At 41.6% G+C, this 24810-nt stretch overlaps 1 protein-coding gene across 1 annotated transcript; it reads left to right on the forward strand.

Annotated features, from left to right (window-relative positions):
- Positions 1-7636: 7636 nt before the first annotated feature.
- LOC143973431 (low affinity immunoglobulin gamma Fc region receptor III-A-like) lies at positions 7637-23403 on the forward strand. Its single transcript, XM_077474412.1, has 5 exons — positions 7637-7794; positions 12483-12503; positions 17364-17612; positions 20073-20318; positions 23312-23403. The coding sequence occupies exons 1-5, from the start codon at positions 7752-7754 to the stop codon at positions 23401-23403; spliced, it is 651 nt and encodes a 216-aa protein (XP_077330538.1). The 5' UTR covers positions 7637-7751.
- The last annotated feature ends 1407 nt before the right edge of the window (positions 23404-24810 follow it).

Consider the following 24810-nt stretch of genomic DNA (forward strand, 5'->3'; position numbering starts at 1 on the left):
ACAGGTTGTCGCCATATGATAGCTCACGGTTTTAACTGTGCGTCTTTCCTCCCTCCTGTCAGTCTCTCTATGCTGCTAACGTGTACTTCCACCCTGACGCGTTTCGTCGTATTGACATCATCTGAGGGTGGTTTATAGAATAAAGGTGGATAAAACACTAAACATTTATATACGCCTATGAAGGGTTAATAGCATACATATAAAAAAAAGGGGTCAGGACTGATTTCCTCCACCCTCAGATGATGTCAATACAACGAAACGCGTCAGCGTGGAAGTACACGTTAGCAGCATAGAGAGACTGACAGGAGGGAGGAAAGACGCACAGTTAAAACCGTGAGCTATCATATGGCGACAACCTGTAGCGGCTGATGTTAATATATCTCCCTGTACCTGACTATCGTAAAGAACTATGCATGTAGTGTAAACCAATGTTTTTAAAGGATTGTTTTTTGTGAGTGCAATATTTTTTTATTTAAATAAATTGTGTTTTTACGAGACAGTATTACGCTATGTGTGTTTTCCACAATTGCTTTTTTCCGAGATCTTGAATCACCTGGTGCTCATGAAGCGGATGAGATCCAGCCGATGAGGAGTGATATCTGAAAGCTCATGTAACCAGACAGATCTGGTAAGAATAAAACTAAAGGGGGTTGCTTCAGGCTTGGGATTACCCCCCAGCAAATTTGGGAACACTATATTTTATTGCTGGAAGTCTAGTCACGTTAAGGAAGGATTGCATTGTATACCCTTGATGATCTGTGACAGAAAACTTTGTTTCAGTTTTGCTTCCTATGCTTCCTATGGACTGTAATAGATAACTTTGTTTCAGTTCTTTTCCCACTGAGACTACCTGGAGTATATAGCATAAACTGGACATATGGATAGTTATTATGGACAATAACAATCTTGTATGATTTATTTTTGGAGTATACACATATGTTTTCCGTAGAATAAGAGATTGCACCAGAACAACTTTTCTTTTATAGAGTAATATGCGCTGTTTTTTCTATGGGTGAATTGATCTATTCATTTACCTCGTAGATGTTTTTTTGATGCCTAGATGACTGCTCAATGGGAAACTTCCCCTCTCCTAGATCAGTGCCAATCGGTGCCACCTATCAATGCTCATCAATGCCACCTATCATTGCCAGCCAATGCCCCCTGTCAGTGCCGCCAATCAGTGCCACCTGTCAGTGCCCATCAGTGCCACCTATCAGTGCCCACCAGTGCCACATGTCAATGCCAATCAGTGCCCACCGGTGCCACCTATCAGTGCCCATCAGTGCCACCTGTCAGTGCTAATAAGTGCCTGTCAGTGCCCACCAGTGCCAATCAGTGCTGACCAATGCCACCTGTCAGTGTCAATCAGTGCCCATCAGTGCCACCTGTCAGTGCCAATCAGTGCCCACCAGTGCCACATGTCAGTGCCCACCAGCGCCACCTGTCGTGCCAATCATTGCTAATCAATGCTACCCGTCAGTGCCAATCATTGCTCATTAGTGCCACCTGTCAGTGCCCACCAGTGCCAGCTGTCAGTGGCCATCAGTGCCACCTGTCAGTGCTAACCAATGCCACCTATCAGAGACAAACCGTGCCACCTGTCAGTGCCAATCAGTGCTACCAGTCAGTGCCAACCAATGCCACCTATCAGTGCCCAACAGTGCTTCCAATCAGTGCCACCTATCAGTACTGCCTATCAGTACCCATCAGTTTTGCCTATCAGTGCCCATCAGTGCTGATAATGAGTGGCCATCAGTGCTGCCTATCAATGCCACCTATCAGTGCCAACCAATGCCATAAATCAGTGCGGCCTATCATTTCCCACCTGTGCTGCCAATCAGTGAAACCTATTAGTGCTAACCAATGCCACCTATCCCTGCCAATCGGTGCCAATCAGTGCTTCCAATCAGTGCTGCCTATCAATGCTTCCAATCAGCGCCACCTATCAGTGCCCATCAGTGTTACCCATCAGTGCCCATCAGTGCTGCCAATCAGTGTTGTCTAGCAGTGCCATCTATCAGTGACAATCAGTGCCTATCAATGCTGCCTATCGGTGCAGCCGATCAGTGCCCATCAGTGCTGCCTATCAATGCCTATCAGTGCTGCCTATCAGTGCCAATCAGTGCTGCCAATTAGTGCCAATCAGTGCCGCCTATCAGTGCCACCATGCAGTGCCTATCAGTGCTGCCAACCAGTACTGCCTATCATTGCCCATCAATTCTGCCAATCAGTGCTGCCCATCAGTGTCCATGAGTGCTGCCAATCAATGTCACCTATCAGTGCCAATCAGTGCTGGCTATCAGTGCACTGAGTGCGGGGATGGGCAGTTGAAATCAGCAGCTAGGCACATTATCTATGGGGGGTGGCCTGGTGGGGCACAACTGAAATCAGTCTGTTTATTAATGCCACATGACGATCTTTAGTATAATAAATAATCACCACACTACTATTTACAGTAAACTACTGGAGGTAAATTACAAAAGTGTCAGTAAAAGGCCGGCCGCTAAGCACTGTTATGTGTTCCCACACCACAAAAAAAAATAAAAATGCAGCACTAACTTACTAATCAATAATGTAACAATAATTGTGGAATCTTCTAATGTATGAAAATCTGAATAAACGTCAATATTACCACAATACCGGTGATATGTAACGTCACAAACAAATAAACTTAGCAGGGATGGTGGAAACCCCTCCTATAGATATTTGCCATACAGATTAACTAATGGCTTCACAAATGCTCTTCTGGAAGAATGGTCAAACGTTCCCATAGACACACTCCTAAACCTTGTGGACGGCCTTCTCAGAAGAGTTGAAGCTGTTATAGCTGCAAAGGGTGGGCCAACTCAATATTGAACCCTACGGACTAAGACTGGGATGCCATTAAAGTTCATGTGCGTGAAAAGGCAGGTGTCCCAATACTTCTGGTAATACAGTGTATATGTGTGTGTGTATATACTGTATATATATATATATATATATGTGTGTGTGTGTGTGTTTGAGCCTAATGCAATAGGCTGCACACGGCTATGCATGACCCAAATGCTCTTGCTGCAACTTCAGACTTCAGGTGTACTAGGGCAGTTGTCACCAACCTTTCGGACCTCACGGACCACTAAAGTCACAGTTTTGAATCTCGCAGAACACCGATGCCCCGAACACACAAGCAAATTTTCAGTCGGAAAAATCTTGGATGGGTTTTCCAACGGAATTCCGCTCAAACTTGGCTTGCATACACACGGTCATACAAAAGTTCGCAGAACTTTCGACCGTCAAGAACACGGTGACATACAACACTACGACAAGCCGAGAAAATGAAGTTCAATGCTTCTGAGCATGCGTCAAATTGTTTCCAGGCATGTGGAGGAATTTTGCACGTCGGAATTGGTACGGACAACCAAAATTTCCGATCAAAACTTTTTCCAACCGAAAAATTGAGAACATCTCAATCTTTTGCTGGCGGGAATTTGGCCAGCAAAAGTCAGGTGGAGCATACAGTACACACGGTCGCATTTTTCCAACCAAAAGCTCTCATCAGTCTTTTGCTGCCCGAATTACCGATCGTGTGTACGCAGCATAACATGAATTTTACATGCCTTATACACACAATGCTCCAACTCTCTGCCCCCCTCCCCCTGGATCACACTGCTGCCTTATACACACAATGCTCTCACTCTCTGCCCCCCCCCCACACTCTGCATCATACTGCAGTCTCACAGACTCATCATTTGATCTCACCTCCTTATCCAGCCATGTGCTCGAGCTTTGTGCTCCCTCCCACAGTCTGTGATAAGAGCTGCCATTGGAAGCCCCCCTCCTTCTTCACATCTCGCTCTCCGCACTACTCCTAGTGCCTCCCTCTGAGTTCAGAGTAGCCGAAAATACAGTGGAGGCATCAGGTATTAATGCGGGCTGACAGTATTGACTGTCAGTGCGCATTGAGAAAAACACTGGAAACAACATTGGGCGGTATACATCTGCCACAATGCTGATTTGTGGCAAAACCCCTGGGTACCACCATTTTCCACTGGTTGGCGACCGATGCACTAGGGAACCCTTATTCGGGTTACCAGTGCTTTGGAAAGACCTAGGCGCCAGTTGATATGCAGAGCAAGTCCTGGGGATCAGGCAAGCTACTTGGTTATAACAAGACACCTGGTATCAATGCTGTCAAATGACCCTAGTACCAGTGCCCCAAGTCTTCAGGCAACCCATGGTATCCCAGCTTTGGGGTACCTGCTGTCTTGAGGGACCCGAAGTATTGAGTTTCATACCTCTCTGAGAATCCGGTCGAGAGGGCCAAAAAGAAATGGCTTATAGATAGCATGTGAGGGAAAAAATTACGATCAGTGAAGTGCTTTTGCTGTTAAACTCTTGTGATTCAATTCAAAAACATATAATGTAGAGAAAGGAGAGGTGCGCCATTATTGGAATATAATAAAAGCACACAGTCAAATGGCTACTCAAAAAAGTTGGTAGTAATTAGGCATATCAATAAACAAAGGGGGGAGTATCCAAGGCCACTGACGGGTCCACAAAGGAGCGAGGATGGTACACCGCTGGCAAGCCGGAGAGGAGGGATATAATAATACAGCCTCTGCAATGGTTTTCAAATTCGCCGCCTTGCGAATGCTATGATGACAATAGCGTGTGATGTCTTCAGCGTCCAGCGGGCCGCACACCGGAAGTGGCGTGGCGACCAATCAGAAGATGCGTTTCACAATATCTGTTGTTTCCTCAGTTCTATCAGTCTATGCAGGATGTGAAACATATGTAGACGGGCACGGAATTGTATTAAACAGCGGAACAAGAGACACATATAATTGCAATAAATTGGTACCAAATGAATTAATGTAAACCAAACTGAAAGTAAACTTGAGAAGGAGATTCAATATAAGAAACCGTATGAACATAAAAATAGTATAACATTAATGGTAAAAGAGGTATATTAAATATATATTATTTAAATATCATTTAAATGTATATATGTAAATTAATGGGGGATGGTGATGGATATAAATTAGAGACTAGAGATTAACAAATGACACGTCAATCAAGTATCATTATAAAAAGGAGGACAAACAATATAAGAAATTGTATGAACATAAAAATAGTATAGAATTAATGGTAAAAGATGTATATTAAATATATATTATTTAAATATCATTTAAAGGGCCCTCCTGTACCTTTTGTATTGTACTGTAATTGTGTTGTCCCCCCTATACATTGTAAAGAGCTGCGTAAACTGTTGGCGCTATATAAATCGTGCATAATAATAATAATAATAATATATGTAAATTAATGGGGGGTGGTGATGGATATAAATGAGAGACTAGGGATTAAGTATCACTATAAAAAGGAGGACAAACATGAGAATATATTAGAATATATGATATATGGGAATTATTAAATACATGGAGTATTTATGATAAGACGGGGGGGGGGGGGGGGGCCGTATCACCAAATATACTAAATAGATTAAATATTATTTAAATGTATATATGTAAATTATAGGGGATGATGATGAATATGAAATTAGAGACTAAAAATTAACAATTGACAGATCAATGAAGTGTTATTATATAAAGGAGGACAAACATGAGAGTATATTAGGATATATGATTTATGGGAATTACTAAATGGATGAAGAATTATTTTGAGACGGGGGGGGGGGGGGGGGCAATAGGCAATAGCACCAAATATAATAAATAGATTTAATGTTTCGATCAACAAATATATATATATATATATATATATATATATATATATATATATATATATATATATATATATATATATATATATATATATATGTATATATATATATATATATATATATATATATATATATATATATATGTATATATATATATATATATATATATATATATATATATATATATATATGTATATATATATATATATATATATATATATATATATATATATATATATATATATATATATATATATATATATATATATATATATATATATATATATATATATATATGTATATATATATATATATATACAATTCATAATTTATATGTAAAAAATATATATATATAAGGAGAGAAATCTATATGATATTTAAACCATATTTGTAGAGACATTATGAGAAAATGCATGAGCCATGTATATGCTTAATAATAAATATAAGGAAAGAACTCAGAATTATGTGAGGAGTGAAGGTATGCAACTGGGTGACAGCAAATTAAAAGAATTAAGAACTGTATGTATTAAAAGTTAGAATATGTATAAGGGTCTAGGAAAAATTAAGAAATCCCAAGGGGAATAAAAAATATAGGTCATGAAAAAAAACAGAATATACCTTGACAAAAAAGAGAGAGTACATGGCCCAAAGAAAAGTATGCATACATGTAAACACACCCAAACACGTGCATATCATGTATACACATATGTATATATGCACAGCCACGCACACCGTAAATCGGGGTTAAATAGCAATATGGATTGCTATTTCCTCATTTAAGCCATGAGGTGACATAGTATTCAGGGAATATATCCAGTAAGTCTCCTGATTACAGAGATGTTGAAATCTCTCAGCTGGGGTGAATTTAAACCGATATCGATTCAGTTATCCAAACATTGAGATTTGTGATCTTTTCCTGGTGATGTGTGGCAAAGTGTCGAGCAACACTATATTTGTGATTTCCGTCTTGGACAGCCCGGTGATGTTCTCCAAACCTTGCTCATAGAGCCCTGATGATTCTACCTACCGTATTTTTCGGACTATAAGGCGCACCGGATTATAAGGCGCACTAGCAACGACCGGCTGATAAAATGGATATTTCCATATATAAGGCGCATCGGACTATAAGGTGCACGGTCGATTTTGTGAGAAAATTTAGGCTTTTACGTGCGCCTTATAGTCCGAAGGTTTACGTCAGGAGACCGCCATCCCTATTGATCTGTGACTCCATGCGCGCCCATCTGACAGATACTATTAACAAAGAACTCCAGCGATGTCAACAGGTCATATATAAGGCGCACCGGATTATAAGGCGCACGGTCGTTTTTGGGAGAAAATTTAGGCTTTTACGTGCGCCTTATAGTCCGAAAAATACGGTACATATAAAAGGCCACAAGGGCAGGAAATACAGTAGACCACATATGAAGTGGAACAATTAAAAAAGACTGCTGGTGCCACTGGTGCATTTAATTTTACATTGACTATTAATATATTATAACTTTGGACAGTTTCTTTTAATCCTCTCCCTCCCCCCCCTTTTTTTATTGGAAAAAGAGTCTTTACTGTGATTGGTCTTTTGCGCTACCTCATCCTCTTTGAATTCAGAATAGACACTTCTTTACAGCTTTACTTTACGTATGAGCTAGCAGTCTACCAACATGAAGGAGAATTGTTAAAATGTCTGTTTTTGTATGTGTGTGAATAATAGAATAAAAACCTGCATTACACAGAATTTTTACCAAGGAGGGAATTTAATGAATCTGCGGATAATTTAGCAAAAGCCAATAGTTTAATTTCTACATATCTCTGTACTATCTTCTTCTTCTTCTGCCTAAGTAGCGGAAGCTTAGTTTTCACGTTCTTTATTAATAGGACTTCTTGTGGTTTTTCACACTCTTCGTCTCTTCTCATATAGTTATTAGTAGTTAAATTATCTCACAATGATCACTTATAAAGGGAACTCTGTATACAACATATAGTGCCAAAAGAACTTCTGATCCCTACAAATGCAGCATTGCAGAGACAAGTTGGAGTAATGTGTAGGCTGTGGGGTCCGTGCCAAATAATCCTCCTCATTTGTAAGTATGGAAACTATTACTAATTTTATTACTAATTACTGCTGGATACTTTCTGTCTTTGTTCCACTATCTGGGTGCATGTATCTGTCGGGATCTAATGGTAAATGGTTGATTTATCTTGGGGACCCAATGGTTCCAAAAAAAACAAAAAAATCTTTTTTGGAGTATTTATGTATGCATATTTGTTTTAATTCTTAGGGATGAGGTTTAGGTTTGCTGTTACCATGGGTTCGAGCTGATTTCCATGAGTTTGAGATGTGTGGCCTGAGCAAATTTTTGTACAGATTTGATTGGAATAATTTTTTTATTATTATTCTTTTTTTTGCCCATAGTGCGGTAGGATATATTGCATTTTTTTAATCCTACTGTATGGCCTTTGAACTATGGCCAGCGAGCTTAGAAGAAAGTGGTCGGCACTCAGGATGACATCCAAAAAATAGTATTCCGTTATTGAAAAGACATGGACAATGCTGTAAATGGAGCAACCATAGAGGTCCAATAAGGGGGCTTTTGGAGAAAAAGAGGGGCAAAGAGCAGCCCTGGCATTCATTAATTGGAAGATGTTGTAGGGAAAGGATAGGAAAGGCTGTCAAACTGCATTAGGAAAGATCAGGGGGTAGTTAGAAAACTGTAATTTAATTCTGATTGCTAGCTCTTTGGACAATCAACCCCTGTGTTGTCTGTTTTTGTTTTTATTGGAGATTTTTTTTGGTCTTCTATTTTGTTTAATGGTTAATTTGAGATTAAAATTCAGTTTTAGCTTCTGTTCCATCCACAGCAAATTGTTTTCTTTTTTTTGTTTGGCTTTTATTAGCTTTTATTTCCAGGGGGGAGTAATCTGGGTTTTTTTAATTATTTTGGGGGCATATTGTATTTTATTTTAGATTTATTGGGTTTTTATTTTAGGTCAAACTTTGTTAATTCAATTTATAAATTTATTATTTATTAATTTGCTGCAAGGCTTCCCTTTAAAGAAGTTAACATTTTCTTCTGGGGTTTCATTTTTAATTTTGGAGTTTTAATTTCTTTTTTTTTAATTCTTATTTTATGTTGATAGGTCCTATTTTTAAGTTTCTGATGCTTAATGCAAATCATTTACTTGTTGCTGTCCATCTAGTTTTTAAAGCTGCCTTTTGTTTTCAGCATGCCACTGTATCATTTGAAAGAAAAAAAAAGTGCAAGAACAGCATGGACATTAACGAGCTCACATTAGATAACGCACATTCACTGCACCCTCTACTCCAGGGGTCTCAAACTGGCGGCCCTCCAGCTGTTGCAAAACTACAAGCCCCATGAGGCATTGCAAGGCTGACAGTTACAAGCATGATTCCAACAGGCAGAGGCATGATGGGACTTGTAGTTGTAAAGATAAAATAAAAGTTAGGAATACACCAGTTAGGCATATTCTCTGTAATTAAAACCATCCTGCTGCTGGCCACTTCTAGCCTGCTATATGCTCTGTGGTGTCCTAATCCTTATAGGAAAATCCCAGCCTGTGCTCTTCAACCACTTGCTGAACTAATACTGTATACATACGGTCGAAAGGCGGCTCTCCCGCTCCTCCTGCACAGGATCATATACCCGCTGATCATTAGGCAGAGAGCCAGAACGGCAATCTGCCTATGTAAACTGTCAGTAGGTAAGGCATTCATCCTGTGTTCCTCTAATGCAGAAACATGGATCAGTGCCTTCCTATAGAAAAAGCACATCCCTATAGCGAGAAAACACATTGTTAAACATACAGTTAACTCTTTGATTGCCCCTGATGTTAACCCTTCCCAGCCAGTGTGATTAGTACAGTGACATATTTTTAGCATTGATCACTGTATTAGTGTCAAAAGTGTCAGTTAGTGTCCGATTTGTCCACCACAATATCGCAGTCCCGCTATAAGTCACTGATCACTGCCATTACTAGTAAAAAATAAAAAATAAATAAAAATTCCATAAATATATCACATAGTTTGTAGACGCTTTTGCGCAAACCAATCAATATACACCTATTGGGATTTGTTTTACCAAAAATATGTAACAGAATACATACAAAAATGTTGTTGTTGTTTTTTTCAAAATCGTCTGTCTTTTTTTATTTATACTGCAAAAAATAAAAACCGCCGAGGTGATCAAATACCACCAAAAAGAAGCTCTATTTTTGGGGGAAAAAAGGGGCATCAATTTTATTTATGGACTGTGGAACTACATGTAGTAGGGAAAGACCACTTCAGGATCATCTCAGTTGTGCAATATCATGGTATATGTTTCCAACAATTTGTACTATTTTGTCTTCATTTTGAATATTCACTTTTAAATCATGTTTAATTGGTATAAAAATTAACTATTTTAATATTTAAAAACTATTTTCTCTCTTTTCAAAATTGCCTTAGAAATCCCAACCTAGAGGTATTCATTTTTTTTATATACAAAGGGATGATGGTAATTACATGCCAAGCCACATGAGTCTTTATTAGCGCTAGTTGGGTATTGCCTGAACTTCCACTTTCAGGGAATGCATTAAGGTAAAACACATTTTACTTTTACAATCCCTTTAAAGAGAAACTTCACCCCCACCCAGGTAAATTTTTATTGTTTTATTTAAGTAAATTTTTTTATTTATTTTCCATACACAAAAAACAACAAAGAAAACAAACCTGTACATTGAGCGAACATCGCTCGAACCATTACAAAATCTGGTAAACTGGTATACATTTAAAGCGGGGTTCCACCCTAAAGTGGAACTTCCACTGATCGGAACCCTCCCCCTTTCCGGTGTCACAATTGGCACCTTTCAGGGGGGAAGGGGGTGCAGATACCTGTCAAAGAAAGGTATTTACACCCACTTCAGGGCATAGACTCCCACGGGAGTCTATGCCTCTTCCTGTCCCTGCGCGCTGTCTGCTGGGACACACACGGGTCCAAGGGATAACGCGGACAATTCCTATTGCGCTGCGCGACTCGCGCATGCGCAGTAGGGATCCGGGAAGTGAAGCCGCAGCGCTTCACTTCCTGATTCCCTCACCTAGAATAGTTGCGGCAGCAGCCGAGAGCCGAGCGATCGATCAGCCTCGGCTGCCGGCATCGCTGGACCCCGGGACAGGTGAGTGTCCATTTATTAAAATTCAGCAGCTGTAGTATTTGTAGCTGCTGGCTTATAATATTTTTTTCCACAGTGCAGTCCTGCTTTAAGGCAATACGTAAGAACCAAAAGGTCAAATGTCTATTTTCCTTAATTGGAAACAATCAATGATCAGGGGCTTCATTTAGTCTTTCAAGGAGCAGGTGGTATGGTACTTTCGGAGCTGACTCAAGAATCCCAAGTCTTTAGGAATTTTTGTTGGGCATCCTCTGGCTTCATACATCAACTTATATAATGGTATAGCATGATTAGTGGTAGTGAGCCAAAAGGCTATAGCGGGTGAGGATTGAGACTTCCAATGGATGGTTATCGATCTCTTAGCATAAAGCAATACTATGCGCAGAAAGTTTTTTACATTTTTATATATACCTTCATCATCAATATATCCCAGTAAACATTGTAGAGGATTGCAGATATTGGGTATCTGAGTTAAGGAGCTGATGAAGGCCATAACCTCCGACCAGAACTTCCTAAATTGGAGTGCACTCCCACATCAGGTGAAAGAATGTGCCACCTAGGTTAATTTTAGTTAACTCGTTCTTACCTCGCTTTCATTAAGAAACAAAATTCTTATTGGACTCTTTACCTTTAGTTTGGTGCTCATCTCCTAAATATTCTATTGGGTCTCCTTTAAAGGCCCTTTTAAGAGGAGCAGCCACACAGAAACACTGCGCTCTTTTACATGTACTATCAATCAAAATTTAGAATCTGATGATTCTCACCCGCTCCTTCTAAATGATTCTGTCCCAGGGCCATTTTTAAGGCAGGGCAAAAGGGGCAGCTGCACTGGGCCCTGTCATTGTTGTGGGGCCCAAAGCAGCTACCTCATACTTGCCAACTATCCTGGTTTAAATTCCCTCATCCCTTGAGGTTTTAGTCCTGTGCTGTGTCCCAATATCTCAGTGTGAAGTGCTGCTACTAATGCTGCCCAGCTCTGCCCTATTGTTGTGTACAGATGACTCACCTGCAGACCCTGTGTTTACATGTAAATAATCAGCATTAATATGTAAATAGCAGCAGAATTCATATGTAAATATCAGCGGCTGGCGGCATTGGTATGTATATCATGCCCCCCCTGAGGTCATATCCACAGTAATCTCTAGCAACCAATCAACAAGCAGAAATCATGTGCTGTAACCTCTAGCAACTAATTAGTGAGCCGTAATGTGTGCTGTAACCTCTAGCAACCAGTCAGTGAGCGGTAATGATACACTAACCTCTGGCAACCAATCACAATAGCTGCCTGATCTGATTCAGTAAACGGATTTTGAGTCTAACTGCTAATTAATGTATGTCTCAAAGCAGGTGGAGTGAAAACTGCATGGGGGGGGGGGCCCCAAGAAAAGATTTGCCCAGGGTCCAATCAATATTAAAGACCGCCCTGTTCTGTCCCTAGATGAGGCCTCCTGTGGCTTAGGAACAGTTTATGGTCGAAGTCAGTGGTTTTCTTCGGAGCTGCTAACTTTAAAGCATGAACCACTAATAGTCCTTGAGGACTGAACATGGAAATACCGATCTGCAGTATAATCTGTATAACAAATTATTTCCTCTCTTTCAGATTTAATGATACAACACCCAGGTAAGTTCTCGTTTTTCACAGATTTTATTTCTTACAAGTAAAAATTGCTACCTTCAAAAAGAATTAAAATCTTCTGTGCTTGCCACATACTCACAAATCTCTTTTTAAGCTATAACTTATTTTAAAATGACCTTTCCCATCTTTAAAATAATTCTATGTATGATTTATGTCTATTATTTGATGTTGGTGACACGTGGGTGGTATGAAATATATAAAAGTCTTCAGGTTTGCTTTCACATACGGCTTTTCTCAACTGTAGCGCCCACTTGTAACCGTAGGGAGCGTCAAGTAGCCATTTTATTGTGTTCTAAAAGTATAGAAATCACTCATTACTGACACCCCATGGGCATGGCCAGGGCCAAAGTCACGCATTTGAAAAATAAATAGTCTCTTGACAACCTTTTTTGGATCTTTTCTACTGGTGTGGTCTGAATTACACTTTGCTACAATGTAAAGTAGTGAGTGTAGAGCTTGTATAACAGTGTAAATTTACTTTCCCCTCAAAATGACTCAACACACAGCCATTAATGTCTAAACTGCTGGCCACAAAAGTGAGTACACCCCTAAGTGAAAATGTCCAAATTGGGCCCAATTAGCCATTTTCCCTCCCCGGTGTCATGTGACTCGTTAGTGTTACAAGGTCTCAGGTGTGAATGGGGAGCAGGTGTGTTAAATTTGGTGTTATCGCTCTCACTCTCTCATACTGGTCACTGGAAGTTCAACATGGCACCTCATGGCAAAGAACTCTCTGAGGATCTGAAAAAATAATTGTTGCTCTACATAAAGATGGTTTAGGCTACAAGAAGATTGCCAAGACCCTGAAACTGAGCTGAAGCATGGAGGCCAAGACCATACAGCAGTTTGACAGGACAGGTTTCACTCAGAACGGGCCTCGCCATGGTCGACCAAAGAAGTTGAGTGTACGTGCTCAGGATCATATCCAGAGGTTGTCTTTGGCAAATAGACGTATGAGTGCTGCCAGCATTGCTGCAGAGGTTGAAGGGGTGGAGGGTCAGCGTTGTTAATGCTTAGACTATACGCTGCACACTGCAAATTGGTCTGCATGGCTGTTGTCCCAGAAGGAAGCCTCTTCTGAAGATGATGCACAAGAAAACCTGCAAACAGTTTGCTGAAGACAAGCAGACTAAGGACATGGATTACTGGAACCATGTCCTGTGGTCTGATGAGACCAAGATAAACTTATTTGGTTCAGGTGGTGTCAAGCGTGTGTGGGGGCAACCAGGTGAGGAGGACAAAGACAAGTGTGTCTTGACTACAGTCAAAAAAAACATGGCACACGAGGGATCCACACTGTTCAGCAGACGCATTTCACACAAAGTGCTTAATCATTGCAAGCATTGCAATTAAATACTTTGTGTAAAATGCTTCTGCTGAACAGTGTGTCATGTTTTTTTAACCTTTGATTCTACAATAAACCAACAAATTTTTCTTCATCTCTGGATGTGCTGCCTTTTCTCTCTGTTGCATGGATTTCCCAGGTTCTGGACCTTGGTAGGCACCCAGTCTTGTTGCCACAGCAGTATCAAGAGACCTTTAACTTGCAGACAGCCTAGGAGAGGTGTACATTCTACTTCCCTTTTCCTATGGTGGTGGGAGTGTCATGGTCTCAGGCTGCATGAGTGCTGTCGGCACTGGGGAGCTACAGTTCATTGAGGGAACCATGAATGCCAACATGTACTGTGCCATACTGAAGCAGAGCATGATCCCCTCCCTTCAGAGACTGGGCCGCAGGGCAGTATTCCAGCATGATAACAACCCCCAACACACCTCCAAGGCAACCACTGCCTTGCTAAAGAAGCTGAGGGTAAAGGTGATGGACTGGCCAAGCATGTTTCCAGACCTAAACCCTATTGAGCATCTGTGGGACATCCTCAAACGGAAGGTGGAGGAGTGCAAGGTCTCTAACATCCACCACCTCCGTGATGCCATCATGGAGGAGTGGAAGAGGACTCCAGTGACAACCTGTGAAGCTCTGGTGACCTCCATGCCCAAGAGGGTTAAGGCAGTGCTGGAAAATAATGGGGGCCATCAGGGCCGGATTTACCATAGGGCTTGACTGGGCTCAAGCCCATGGGCTCCGCCCAATAGGGGGTCCCGCGGGCCCCACCTGTTTCCATTTTAAATACCACTAGGCATCCGCGCTATAGCCGAAAGACGGCTACAGCGTGGATGCCAATTGCCAGGAGGGCATCCCTGGATGTCCACCTGTTTACTTCCCCAATGTGCACCGCTGCGGGAGTGCAACGGAGAAGTTCTATGTTGTCCGTGTCCCTTGGACACAGTCAATCACAGATCGTGCTAAATGGTCAATCACAGTGGCCATTTAGCACTCGATTGCAGTGTCCAATGGAAGATGATCTCATATGTAAACATATGAGATCACCTCTCATTGCTGGCTCTCCCTCCTCACACAGAGATAGCGTGTGAGGAGGAAGAGCGAATGGCTGCAGCGTCAAGGTAAAAAAAAGGGGGGGGGGGAAATAAAGTGCTCACAGTGCCATCTGTCAGTGCCACCTGTCAGTGCCATCTGTCCCTAGTGCCACGTATAAGTGCCATCTGTCATCAGTGCCATCAGTGCCACGTATAAGTGCCATCTGTCATCAGTGTCACATGTCATCAGTGCCACCTATTAGTGTCATCTGCCAGTGCCACGTATTAGTGCCATCTGTCATCAGTGCCACATATTAGTGACATCTGTCATCAGTGCCACATCAGTGTCACGTGTCATCAGTGCCATGTGTCATCAGTGCCACATATTAGTGTCACATGTCATCAGTGTCACGTATTAGTGCCATCTATCATCAGTGCCACCTATTAGTGCCATCTGTCATCAGTGTCACCAGTGCCACGTAACAGTGCCATCTGTCATCAGTGTCACATGTCATTAGTGCCACGTATTAGTGCTATCTGTCATCAGTGGCACGTATTAGTGCCATGTGTCATCAGTGCAAAAATTCTGATTAATCTACAAAACAAGTGTATTTGATTGAGGAATTGAATCATTCATTCAAACTTAATTTTTTATTTTTTTATAATTCAGATTAATTTAACATTTTTAATAGACTTCAGCAATTAACATAAATTATGTAATTTTGTTTAGTTGTTTGTTCAGAATCGTGATCTCTATTTTTATTCTCAGTTTATCCTGAATTGTGTAGCTCTAAGCCCTTGTACACACGGTCGGAGATTCCGACAACCAAATCCGTCGGATTTTGTCCGAAACTGTTGCATACACACGGTTGGACAAAGTTGTTGGAAAATCCGATCTTTCAGAACGTGATGACGAAAATTCGTTATGACGGGACTACGTTCAGGCTAGTAGCCAATAGCTTTGGTGTAGGAATTTGATCTGAGCATGCGTGGCACTTTGTCCGATCGGAATTCTCTACACATGATCGGAGTATGTCCGATCGGAGCATTTTGTCGGAAAATATTTCCAGCAAGTTGGAAAATTTGGTCCGAAGGATATTCAGACGGAAACAGTCCGATGGAGACCACACACAGTCGGAATATCCGACAAAGCACTCCGATATGACACATTCCGACCGTGTGTACAAGGGCTAATACATAGCTTGTGTATGTATCATTTTGTTCTCTTTAAAGTAATGTATAGAAGGTAGGGCCCGAAAGTGACCTAAGCCCAGGGGCCCCCCCATACTGACACTTTGACATTTATTTATTGACAATAATTAAAAAAAAAAAAAATGTAAAAATGTATTGACAATTTGGACATTTTCACTTAGGGGTGTACTCACTTTTGTTGCCAACGGTTTAGACATTAATGGCTGTGTGTTGAGTAATTTTGAATGGACAGCAAATGTACACTGTTATACAAGCTGTACACTCACTACTTTACATTGTAGACAAGTGTCATTTCTTCAGTGTTGTCACATGAAAAGATAAAAGAAAATACAAAAATGTGAGGGGTGTACTCAGTTTTGGTGTACTCAGTTTTGTGAGATACTGTATATAAACTTGTAAACATTTGTATATACACGAAAGTGTTTAAATAGTTTCTATTCATCTTGGAAGGAAACACATAACGGGGTCTGTTAAAAGTAGAACAGATGCTGGAGGAGCTGATTCTGCAAACAGAGTGCTGTACTCCACTCCAAAATAGACCGTCTTCTGACAACTTTTTTTTGACTCTGCCTCTTTGGCTTCAAATCAGACATTTAACAAATATCTGCAGTTGTAGCATCGGATGGCGGTGAAGTACGGCATTGCCAACACCACCATCTACATCAACATAACAGTTCTGCTTTCCATACTCTTCTTCTCTTCAGTAACATAACTTGTCAAATTCCACATCACATTCTAAATGTTATGGTAATCAACCTCCAGGACAGTGATTCTCAACCAGGGTTCCGTGGAACCCTAGGGCTCCTCCAGAAGTTGCTAGGGGTTCCTTCAGCATTGGAAAATTTCTGCCTCTCAGATAAGTTCCCACTCACACCATGATCTTTTTAGCTATCTGTAAGGAGGTAATTCTTCCCAATGACCACAAGTGTAAGGACCATTCTTCTCACTGACCATCACACTAATGTATCATGAGTTGTAGAGTTCTAATTTTTAGCAGGGGGTTCCCCGAGACCGGAGAACTATTTCAAGGGTTCCTCTGTGTTGAAAAGGTTGAGAAAGGCTGCTCCAGAAAGTAGCTAAACTTTTAAATTTTTTTACCTTTAGTGATTATACCTGTTTAAGGTGGACCCGAATCCCGTTCAACTGATTCAACTTGTTAGTACTATCCAAGATGTAAAATGTACACACATACTTTAACTACCTTTATGTACAAACAGGTACACTTTTTCTAGTCCAGTAATGTAAATGATCTTGTAGGATATGCAAAGATGCCTGTGGTGATGGTCATTCCCAACTATAATAAGATCCTCACTGGAGAGAAGATAATGATGACCTGTGGTGTGGAGTCTGATCCATCAAGATGTTCCTGGTACCATCAGAATATCCTAATATACACAGGAAAGGATTACGTAATTTCAATGACAGAGATAAGACACAGTGGAGATTATCAGTGCCAGAACAGTGCTGGAGAGAGAAGTGAGATTGTCACTGTGAATGTCACCACAGGTGAGTTGGTCCAAAGTGAAAATTGTATACTTCCTATCCTCAAATCCTTATCACTACTAAGCCCTCAATGTTCCATTATGTGTTTTAGGAGTTGATTTTAGGTGGGAGACGTATCATATATAATGGCAGTCAGTGGAAAGAATTTGTGGGGCGGGGGGCCTGGCAAACAGTATGCCACCCCCAAATCTGGCCTCTGGCTCTAATCAGGTGTTTAAAAAGAAAAAACGGAAACGCTGTAATTCCTGCGTCCCGTGACCTGAAAGGGGCCAGACGCATGGATAGGAGGTGGCCACGGCGGCCATGGATAGATTCATGTTATGCAAGAATCTATCCATTGCATGTAGGGGGGTGGCCTGGAGAGAGGGGACGGCGCCCAGGTGGCCCTGATGGACGGGCCACCCCTGATGGCAGCGTTTGAAAGTACAAAAGGTATTGGATCAGAATGTTCACATTAACCCAAGCTAACATTCTTGATTGACCCAATTTGAATGCTCTATGTAAAGGGTCGCCAAACTTTCTAAACAGAAGGCAAGTTTACTGTCTACTGTCCTTCAGACTTTACGGGGCTGGATTGTGGCCAGTGGGAGTAGAAAATGTACCAGTGTCAGTGGGAGTAAACAATGTCTCAGGCTTGGTGGTAGTGGGTGTAAAAATGTACTTGTTGTTCAGCAGGAGGAGGAATAGTTCTCCATCATTGGTATCAGTGGGAGGGATACTGCCCTGTCATTGATACTAGTGGAAGGAATAGTGCCCCATCATAGGTGACAGAGGTAGAAATAGTGTCCCATCATTGGTGTCATTGGGAAGAACAGTGTCCAATCACTGGTATCAGTGGAAGGAATAGTGTCTCATCGTTGGTGTCAGCGAAGGCATTATGCCCCATCTTTGATGTCAATAGAAGGAATAGTGCCCCATCATTGATATCAGTGGGAGGAATATTGCCCCTTCGATGGTATTACTGGGAGGAATAGTACCTTATCAATGGTGTCAGTAGGAGGAATAGTGCCCCATTATTGATACTAGTTAGAGGAATAATACCCCATTGTTGGTATTAGTGGATGGAACAGTGCCCCATCATTGGTGTCAGATGGAGGAATAGTGCTCCATCATTGGTATCTGCAAGAGGAATAGTGGCCCATCTTTGGTATCAGTGGAGAGAATAGTGCTCCATCATTGGTGTCAATGGGGGGAATTATGCCCCACAGTTGGTGTTATTGGGAGGAATTACAGCCCATCATCGGTATCAATGAGAAAAATAGCGCCTCAAAGGGACAGACTAAGGCAAACAAAGGGAAAATTTGGAGAACACTGTTCTATGCGATTCAGCCCTGCTGTCCCACGACATTTATACTGAAAAGTCTGAGCTTTGCTGTCATGTCAACACATAGAAATACATGAAAAAAGTTACATTGTGATTTATAATAAAAGGTATGCAGGGCAATTTGGAACATTGGGGAGGCAAATTTTTAAAGCTGGTTTAGTGCTAAGCCTTTTTTGTTTACTTTAAATAAATTAATTTAGGTTATACCCATTTATAATAAAAATGGCAATGGTCAGATTGTGGTAACCCATGACAATTTCCATTGAAAAGGAAAATCTTGTAGAATATGGTGAATTAAAAAAAGTTCTCTAGTATACTATAGAACACTCAGAAATCTTTTCAAAACTGGATAAAAGCACCCAAGATAATTGTAATTGTAAAAAAGTTTATATGATTTTTACCAACAATTACAATTAACTTGGACTTTTTTGTTTGGTTTTGGTATGGCGCTCTTTTGTTTGTTTCTATGGTTCTTGTAAAAAATGTCTGATTAATGCACAAAAGTTTCAATGTATCTCTTACTGCGCACATCAATAATGTTTATTATTTTCTTACAACAAATTTAAATAAAAAAATTAGAAATTAAAATTCTAAAATTCTATTGGTTGAAATGTTTCCTATAATGAACTTTTTACACCTAATTGCATTTAATGGCTGACCAGAGTTCAGCTTTAGAGCCGGTTCACACTGCGGGCGATGCGAGGCGACACGACTTGCCTCGCCTCGATCTGACAAGTCGCCCCCATTCTGTACAATGGAACCGTTCTGAGAGGAGCGACTCGAGTCGCTCCGACTCAGAAAAAAGGTTCCTGTACTACTTTCGGGCGACCTCGGGGCGACTTGCATTGACTTCTATACAGAAGTCATCTGCAAGTTGCCGCTGAGGTCGCGGCAGGTCGCGGCGAGGCAAGTCGGTGTCGCCTCGCATCGCCTGCAGTGTGAACCGGCTCACAAGCTTATAAAAGTAAATCTGTTGTGCTTGTGGCATGCAATACTAGGAAATTCTAAAGGGGCTAAAATGATTATGGAACCTTGAATCCTGTATTCTCCCCTTTACAAAACCATATTAATCCCCTGGTGTTACTGTGATGTTACTTTTGTGGCATAATGGATATAACAGATGTCGTGCTATGCTTCAGGTCAGGTCATCCTTCAGGCTCCAGTCTATATGGATGAAGGTGATGATGTGTCTATTCGATGTTACTCATCATATCCTGCAAAACAGACAATATTTTACAAGAATAATCGGATGATCCAGAACAACGACTCTGATCTACTTCATATAAAATCTACAGACTTGACATCTACCTACAGATGTTCCAAACAAGTCCTGACTACTTCCAATAAGACTTATAGTTCTGATGATACCATTATAACCTACACAGGTAAATTTTGTGCTATTTATTCATATCTCTTTCCTAAAGTGTTAAAAATAAATTAAAATGATCTACCTACAAACAAGAAAAATTATATTTCTGAACCGGCTTATGAAAGTCAACACACAAACTTTAGTTCGAATTCTCTACCATGATCGGTGCCAACAATACGTTGTGTTTGGTTATAGCACATTGCACTCATGTACACTGTAAGCATGCCTGGATGAAGTCGGAAAATAACATCAACACAACCCCAAATGCCTAGTGCCAAGTGCCATGTAGATGGGACTCAATTACTCGGTCCATGATTATAGGTAGCACATGTGTAGCACCCTCTAGTGTGCAAAAAGTAGGGAAATTTAGGAAAAAGGAGGGCTCTACACGGCCAATCTCTGGTGCCTCCCCCTGGTTCTAGAAGCTTGGAAAGGCTTCTGGAAGTTAGTGGGCAAAGGGTAGGAGGTCCTGATCTGCATATTTGAGGGAATCTGGCCAATCCCCAGGCAGAAGGCACTGCCAGGGTGGCTGGGTCAGCCCTTAATTATGGTGGAGCCTGAGCAGCAAGGGGAATTAGCTGTTGTATGGTCTGAGAGCGGACCCCAGGTCTGGAGTCTCTGCCTCCATGCAGGAGCTAAGGAAAGGAACTAGAGGAAACCCAAGAGAGGGTTCTCCATTACCTTTGGGTCTTCTTGTGCAAAAGACATCCAAGCTGGCATGGGAAGATCTGATCATTTGGAGGTCTGAACAGGATTCTTACCCAGTGCAGGAAAGAGCAAAAGACAGTGTAATTAATTACCTAAGCACACCCAGGGGCAAACAAGGGGAGAGACTGCCAGACTTTCCAGGGACAGCGTTGTGCTATATCCCATCTCCTCGTCTTGGGATGTTTTTCAGAAACAGCCAGTTGGGCTGGTAGTCGAGCAGCCAGGGGAACTGGTAGTATCTGCAAATGTCAGAACTGTGTGAGGTTCTACTGAGAAGACATTATATTCCTGCTTACAGTTTGGGACTTTGTGCTATTTCTCAAAGGGTGACTGAGAGCTCCTGGTTCGTGAAGAACTTTGCCACTGATCCATAGAGACTGCGTTTATTCCGGAAGGAGCACAGTCCAAGGTCTTCATATTTGTGTACATAGAAAAGAAAGGTTGTCCTCGTCTGGTGTTCTTCAAGTCAAGTTGGGCATCCCATAATCCATTTACCCTATCCAAGTTGATTCTTCAATATAATATCAAAAACAAGCCCATAGACTGATTTCTTTTGTCTGCATACAAGATGGAAATGCATGTTGCCTGGCTTTATAGCAGGAATAGGGGGGGGGGGGGGATCATGATCCAGCATCTCCTGTGAGAGTAGCACTACACATGGTTCAACAGAATGGATTTAAAGTGGTTGTAAGTGGTCTCTTGTAGGTCCAAGAAATATCTCCTAAACCTATACGGTTTAGGAGATATTTGCCCGAAGACAGCCACCGGTGTCTACGGCGCATGCGTCATAGACAGTGGCGCGCAGGCGCACTGAGCACGGCATCTTCAACAACGGAGATGCCGCGCGTGTCGGCTCCCGTGCGCATGCGCGGGAGTGACGTCATCGCCAAATGACAGCGCCAGAGCTGCGAGACCCACCGAGAAGATGGATGCGCCGGACTACAGGGGACAGCGTTGACTTTGCTGGCTCCTGTGTCAGGTAAGTGACACATAATGGACTACTATGCGATGCATAGTAGTCCATTATGCTTTGCCTTTGCAGGGAATGAAAGAGGAAGCAAACTCATCAGGGTTTACTTCCTCTTTAAGAAATAAACAGTCCAAGCTAAAGATTAAAAAGAACAGGTTTTGTTTAATCAAATTTTAAAGTATTACTCGAAATGATACTTTTGGTATCTAAAGTATATACCCCACACACATGCCTTATTTTGCTCCATGTTCCACAACCACCACCTTAAAACTGGTAACTGTACTCACCAAATCTGATTGAAAAATTGTCTGCTAAAGCTGATTCCTTAATAAACCCTCCTTCCCAAGCTTGCACAAATAAGAAGTCAAATAACACCAATGTTAGTGTCAGCAAAAGGAATTATGCCCCATGGTTGTTGTCAGTGGATGGAATGGTGCCCCAAGGGCCAGATAAAGGCAAGCAAAGGCATCCGGCTCCAGGGTCACAGTTTAGAGACTGCTGGTCTAGCGCAAGGGAAGAGCGTTTGTGATCTCTCTTCCTGTAAGCATGTTTACAATGTCAGACCAGGGCTGGATCCCCTACAAGGTACCCTAAGATGGCCCACATACATAGTAAAGCTGACTGATATTATAATATTTAGGATGGACCACAGGAGTAAGGTGCAGAGGGCAGTTCTGCAAGACCAGTCAGGCATCACTGGGCATATAATCCCATGTTTGACCGAGTCTGTATAGTTCTGGTACTGAAGCTGTGAATTGGCGCTCAGGACCAGAAGCTGATTCAGATGAGTGTGTAGCATTCCCTTACCCCTAGTAGATGGGGGAACCCTCAGGTGGGCTAGTATTTTAAACCTCAGGGCAAAATCCTTGACCTTGTGCGAGGTGAAAGGAATTGGCTACAAGTCACTTTAGTAGGTTTATAGATTTAATTAAAGCACAATTATTATCAAGGAGAGAGACAAGGATGTTAAGACACAGGATACCTAAAAATAGGCAAAAATGTCTCCAGATTTTTCTTCTAGCAACAGTCAACACAAGCTGTAGGCTTTTAAGCCAATACCTGAAAGTTGTGTTGGTAGGTTGTTAAACACCAACCAGGTAGAACATGTACCTCCTAGGATGGGCACCCATAACCTCCTCCTACTATGTACTCCAGCAGAAGCTTATACCAAACTCTCCAGGACACTTTTCGGCAGTGAAGTCTCTTCTCATGATACTCCACACAGGAAGCCTTCTTCCCGCTCCACTTCTTCTAAATGTACCCTCCAGCAATCCAGCATAAATTCCCTAGGTCCAGGCTCATGCCCATTTTCTATCAAACCCCCTCTGTAGGCTGCGGATACCTTGGAGGTAAAAAGCCTCCAGCACAACCTCCTCCCACGCAAAGCCTGGAAAGACATAGACCCTTCACCAGGATCGCCTAAATGTTTATATCCTTCCTCCAGCATGTACTAGCATGGAATACACCCCCTAATGATTTGCCCGATAGGAATAGGTATTCATAACTCAAGGATATTACTTCCTCTTGCTCTATCTTGCCAGGGTCACTTTCTAGCAACAGGCAAAAATTAGAAAAATAACTAAAGCTCAGACTAAGCCCTTGTACACACGGTCGGAGATTCCAACGGAATGTGTCCTATCTGACCGTTTTGTCGGATAATCCGACTGTGTGGGGTCTCCATTGGACTGTTTCCATCGGAATATCCGACAGACCAAGTTTTCCAATTTGTCCGTAAAATTTTCCGACAAAATGCTCCTATCGGACATACTCCGATCATATGTAGCCTACTGAGACGGACAAAGTGCCAGGCATGCTCAGATCAAATTCCTAGACCAAAGCTATTGGCTACTAGCCTGAACGTAGTCCCGTCGTAACGAAATAACGTCATCACATTATGTACAATCGGATTTTCCGACAACTTTGTCCGACCGTGTGTATGCAACAGTTTCTGGGAAAATCTGTCGGGCAAAATCCAATGGATTTGATTGTCAGAATGTCCGACCGTGTGTACAAGGGCTAACTCTAGAATAGCTTTAACTAAATTTAGAACAAGGTCACTCTTTCACACCCACTGACCAACAGTGTAAAGGGGTAGAAAACACACTGACCACTAATGTAAGGAAGCACAAAATCCACTGACCACCAATGTAGAGGGAGCAAAAATAAAAAGCACTGCTCACCAAAGCATAAGCGATGGGCCACTACTGTAAGGGGCACCAAAACCACTGATCAACAATGTAAGGGGGCACCAAAAGACTGGCCACCAATCTAAAGGGGCATTAAAATCACTGACCAGTGTCCACCAATGTAAGGGGGCATAAAAAAGCTACTTACCACCAGTGTAAGAGGGGCACCAAAACACTGACCACCAACTAAAAGAGGGACACTACACTAACCAACTAAAAACGGGACACTACAATCTTGACCGCCAACTACAAAGAGGCTCTATACTGACCACCAACTAAAACCAAGGCCCTAAGATGATCATCTGGTAAAAGGGGGTCACTATTCTGACCAACCTGCATGCATCACTGGCAATATACCAGCTAGTGATTTGCCATCCAATAGACCAACCCTCTCAATGGGACCAGTGATGGGAATGGAATAAAAATATTTTGAACAAACATATAACAACTTTATTTGTTTAAATACAGAATAAAAGCAAAATGTGCGCCTACATATACACCGATTCTACAGGTTGCATCAAAAAATCTTCATTTATTCTATCTGACAAAACATGGAAAGACAGAAATACCCAACGCATTTCGAACAATGTTCTTTACACTTTTCATTGTCAAGGGTAAATATTGCAGAATAAATATGTTAAAGA

This window comes from Lithobates pipiens, unplaced genomic scaffold, assembly GCF_037356315.1.
Source record: "Lithobates pipiens isolate NorthernLeopardFrog02 unplaced genomic scaffold, aLitPip1_a1.2 Scaffold_82, whole genome shotgun sequence".
Taxonomy (NCBI): domain Eukaryota; kingdom Metazoa; phylum Chordata; class Amphibia; order Anura; family Ranidae; genus Lithobates; species Lithobates pipiens.